Source organism: Etheostoma spectabile, chromosome 1, assembly GCF_008692095.1.
Source record: "Etheostoma spectabile isolate EspeVRDwgs_2016 chromosome 1, UIUC_Espe_1.0, whole genome shotgun sequence".
In the NCBI taxonomy this organism is placed as follows: domain Eukaryota; kingdom Metazoa; phylum Chordata; class Actinopteri; order Perciformes; family Percidae; genus Etheostoma; species Etheostoma spectabile.
The window spans coordinates 15563363-15568393 of NC_045733.1; the positions used below are offsets into that span (position 1 = coordinate 15563363).

At 39.3% G+C, this 5031-nt stretch overlaps 1 protein-coding gene across 2 annotated transcripts in view; it reads right to left on the reverse strand.

The window, feature by feature from the left end:
* Window positions 1–5031, reverse strand: part of pla2r1 (phospholipase A2 receptor 1) — a 29979-nt gene that overhangs the window by 5106 nt on the left and 19842 nt on the right. For both annotated transcript variants that reach the window (XM_032499278.1, XM_032499347.1), the window contains 5 exons: window positions 4788–4921; window positions 3855–3996; window positions 2321–2556; window positions 480–660; window positions 216–350 (listed from right to left, as the gene is read on the reverse strand). In XM_032499278.1, the coding sequence (XP_032355169.1) occupies window positions 216–350; window positions 480–660; window positions 2321–2556; window positions 3855–3996; window positions 4788–4921 (828 nt within the window). The remainder of the gene's footprint in view (window positions 1–215; window positions 351–479; window positions 661–2320; window positions 2557–3854; window positions 3997–4787; window positions 4922–5031) is intronic.

Consider the following 5031-nt stretch of genomic DNA (forward strand, 5'->3'; position numbering starts at 1 on the left):
CTTAGACATGTTTAATTAAAAACTCCACCACAGTTTCATTGCATTTCAGAACAGCTGCTGTATTTGACCTGTAGGGGGAGTATGTATTCCATCCTGAAGATTATAGTGATTTAATACATTTTCAATCATACCACTGTCATCTTACTAAAGCAACACATAAATTACACAGATAATGGCTACACAGGTAATGAATAACCACAATTATAAATCCTTACCTTTTTGCCTGCAGTGCTCTCTTGACTCCTTGAATGTAAGTTTTTGCACCACAGGCTCAAAGTTGTAACAGCCATGTCCGAATTTCACCCACGTGGAGGGACACGCCACCTCATATGAGATAAATGGTTTACTGCCTGTGAGAGAGAGAGATAGAGAGAGAGAGAGATACAGAGCAGAAGAAAGGCAGAAAATGGTTTCACACATTATGAGTGACAGAAACCCAGCAGATGAGGAGCTCAGATTTTCCTTGAAGTAGCACTGACTTGGTGGGGGAACATGACACAGGGCTCCTGGTAGCAGACTTTCACAGTCAGCTCTCCGCCATCCTCCGCTCACGTCCATGTACACACATTCTCCCGTCACAAAGTTGTCATCGTCATCGGCTGCGTCCCAGTGTGTGTACACTGTGTCACTGCCATCCGACCACTGATAATTGATGCCGCTCTGTAAGCACGCACAGTCACCATGGTGTCAGTGAAGAAGTTCCACTTGTGGTGGCACTCCTGCCAGTAACCCTCAACACTTAATTCACATGGACCTCTGACTGTGTTGTCTTTGCTGTATTTTATCTTTCACACTTATGGTTTAGATTATACATACATACACTACCGGTCAAAAGTTTGGGGTCACTTAGAATTTTTCCCCCTTGCCTCACATTATCGACAGAATACCAGCTGAGGTCATTGCATTGTTTTTTAACCCGTCAGCAGTTTTCAAATTACATATATGGGCTTACATAATTGCAAAAGGATTCTCCAGTGTTTTCTCAGTTAGTTTTTTAAATGATATCAGATTAGTAAACAGAATGTGCCTCTGGAACATTGGATCAATGGTTGCTGATATGGGCAATGTAGATATTGCATTAAAGATCAGCCCCCCCCTCAGATCAGCGGTATTCTGTCTATAATGGAGTGGCATGGAAATTTGTAAGTGACCCCAAACTTTTGACCGGTAGTGTACATAATATTATATCAGTAAATATTGTACTCATATAAAACCTGCAGGTTGGTGCTGTGTATGAGCGCCAAGTACTACATATACACTACTACTGCAATGTGTGGACTATGTATCCACTCTCAATTATTGGTATTTCACTGTGCTTACTGAAATTATGTACCCAGGGAATGTTTTCTAATTTAGAACCACTACAAAATGTAAAAACTAAAAATAAAATATATATTTTTAAACTCTTAAACAACAACCCAATATGTCCCATGGTTTAGTTAACAAGGTGCATGTTTCTGAGGGCAGATTCCAGGTAGTTATTCACCAGAAGTGAAACACATTCAGTGTTTCTCGACCACGGTACAATGATGCAACATGATTCGCAGCAGTCATAAAAGTTACTAAACAGTGACAAAAATATTAATTTGTTAGTATTGAAAAAGGATTGTTCCTGTATCAATCAGTGCAATTAAAGTTAAAAGAACAACATTATTGGCCAATGAGACAAATGAAACAAGATCATGCAAGATGAAAAATAATAATAAAAGAGACAGAGAGAGCAATGGCTCCCTCAATTCCTGTGTTCATTTTGTCTCTAAGACATTCCACAGGGATTCAGCGATACTTGAATGTAAATTTTTAGGCTCTGACTTTCTGCATGGGAAGCACATGCCTGATTAGAATACATGGACATAAGCCAAAGAAAATACCTTGGAGGCGTACAGCTTTAGACATAACTCATTACTTTAGGTCCATTAAAATAACATTTTAACAACTTTTGGGAAACTACAGTCTGTTGTTTTACACTTTTTCATAAGGATAAAATAAATAAAAAACAAAAGCTACTATGCTAATTAGTTAGCCAGGCTCATTGCATCCCCTCGTTTCCATTCTTTATATTCGGCTAGTTAACTATATTCTAGTTACTACATAACTACAGCATTATATTTACTTTACAGACATGAGCGTGCCATCAATATTCTTCTTTAATTCTTTCTAAAAAAGATGACTGTATTTTCCAAAATGTCTAACTATTTCTTTAAAGATGAAATGTGGAAAAGCAGACAACTGCACACAATGTCAACTGTCCAACACAAACATACAGCAGACACACACAGTGCTGAGGTGTACAGTACATATTGCAGGAGAGGATACATACGTCTTGACTATACAGTCCAATCCAGTGGGGGACTGCCAATCTATTGACAAGGACAGTAAGGAAAGCCTGGTGGTAGGCATCTGTAACGCTCACTAGGTCAGAATCATTCTCTATGCACATATGCATCGCGTCGTACCAGCTCATGTTGCCAGACACAACTTTGTAGCTGCGGCTCCTGTACTCAATATTGTCAGGGAGAGGGTGGTGATAGGAGTGGGTGGGGGGTTTGGATGTATCTGTAACAAAAAAAAGAGGCATAAGAGAGGAGTGTGGGAAGAAGGGTAGAATGATTACTTTGAGGCATTATTGTTTAGGACATACACAATCAATGGATCAGTTAGAGAAGTAGTCTAATTTTTGGGCTCATTCACTTTCTTGCAATGGAATACACACAAATCGTACCACCTAAACAACCATATGCAATGTGTTTCTTTTAGAGATGCTGCCAGGTTAACTGTTTCCAATCTATATGCTAACTTAGGATAACTGTTTCCTGGCTGTAGCTTCATTTTTACATGCAGATATGAGCGTAGTAGCGATCTACTTATCTAACTTTGGGTAAGAAAGTGAATGAGTGCATTTCCCAAAATGTTGGAACTATTCAACAATTAAAGCAATCAGTTATTTTAATCACACAACACAAAGCCACATGAATGCAGAGACCTGGTGTACCCATAGAAATGTGACTTGCGACCATCAGTGGTGTCATTGTGTGTTCAGAGTTTATTTCTTTAAAGTTAAATATATTTCAACCTGGCATACTGTATTTCCCATAAATGTTGCCATTGTGACTCCATGCTATCTTTGCACTCAAGGATATGGGAAACAAGGATCTCAGGGCAAGCTGCGCCAGCCTTCTACAACTTCCCAAATAAACATGATTTTTACATAAAAAGCAAAAAGTACAGAAAGTATCCAACTGGAATAGCACATAAGGCTAACTGCATGGGGATCTACATATGGGTCAGTACAATACAGTCACACCTGGTTGAAATACACCAAAATTGTCCTTTAAAAATACAATAAGTAACTTCAGAATGCAGATGTGGGAACATTTTGTGAAGTGAAAATGTCACAGACTCAAAATTAAATCCATATATGACATAACTGCACTGTTGTTGATTGTTGCTATAACCACACTCAACCGCTGTCACAGTACACTTTTAAACCACTGCTACAAATGTGAAAAGTTAAACCACTGGAAGTCAGCAAAGACAAAATTTCCGAAGAGGTTGTGAGCCTTTAAATGTCATTGTGTACAATTTTGTTAATGTGTGTAATAATATATATGTAGTACAGCATTATCAGTTTTGATGATCTTCCTTTATTTGTGGGCCAGTTCCACAGTATGTGGCTGCCAGGGAAGAAAACAGAGAGGGAGCGACAATAACTTATGTGCATCAGAGACCATTCAGAATCAGAAAGCCAGAGTGGTTTGACATAAAAAGACAAAGACAGACATGCTAAAACAGTCAAAGAGTTAGGGAAAGACAGGCAGTGAGAGACAAAGATAAAGAAATTGAGTGAATCATACCTTGAGGTTTTTCACAAACAAAGCCATACCCACTCTCGCTGCATTTCTCATCGTACCACTTCCCTGTCAGGTGGAAGTTGTGGTTGTTGGACAGAACGGTACACAATGGCTCATCAGCAAATCCAGTGAGCCACTGATCCTCCTGTGAGGTCATAAAGTACATATCAATATTTGTCTTGGCTCGCAGTGCCCTGTTCAACTGCAGTTTAAGAACACAATAACCGTAAGAATAATGATTTACACATCACCCTTCCTCTATATACAAAAACAGACACACCCTTTAGCCAAAAGATTTAGAAGAAGATCCTTTCTGCAAAAGCTGGGGTTCTTTTAGAATTGTTAGGGATGATGCACATTCACACATACAGTCACAAACAGACATTAAAGGTGCCCTGCCACATGTATTTCTTTACTTTGTGGTAATGTCTGAAGTTCTACCATGGACTTTGTAATATTTTTTGTGGAAAGAATGCCTAAGTTACCTTGTTTCAAGCCATTCTAGCACGGTATAGAAAGCCTGCAGGGAGACTCGATTTGTGCCAGTTCTCATTAATTCAAATAGCTAAGCTGCTTGACTCTGATTGGCTAACAGCTAGCCAATGAGAGCCTGGCTATCAGCATCCTTTACCCAGTGCAACTGTGCGAGCTCATGAATAGTAATCAGCTCAGGCAACATGACATCAGACTAACCAGCTTTTGTAATTGGCCTGATTTCTCCGCTTATTTCATTTCAACGGCTAGAGTTGACAGAGGAGGTAGCAGTTCATTTTCACATTCACCACATGACACAAACACATATGGACCTTACATATTTCAAAAAATGCAAGTAAAAATGGTTTTGTGTGGCAGGGCACCTTTAAGAATAGACAACAAATTGCTATGATTCTAACAGTTAGCAGAGTAGATCAACCTAAAGTATTCACAGGCGCTTACAGTTAGGTAGCTCTTTGGTTCAATTGGAGACCAGTTGGTGTAGCTGACTGATTTCCCATTGGTCCATTTCATGGTGTCCTCCAGACCAATCCACACACCTACAGAGCTTCCCTGGAGCAACATGGTTATGTAGGCTGTAGAAATGACGGTGTGACAACAAAAATATAAAAAAACAAAAATAAAAACGTAAAGCAGTATTCCTTTCTGACATGCCTACTAATGGCGTTTTTCCACTGCTGGTAAC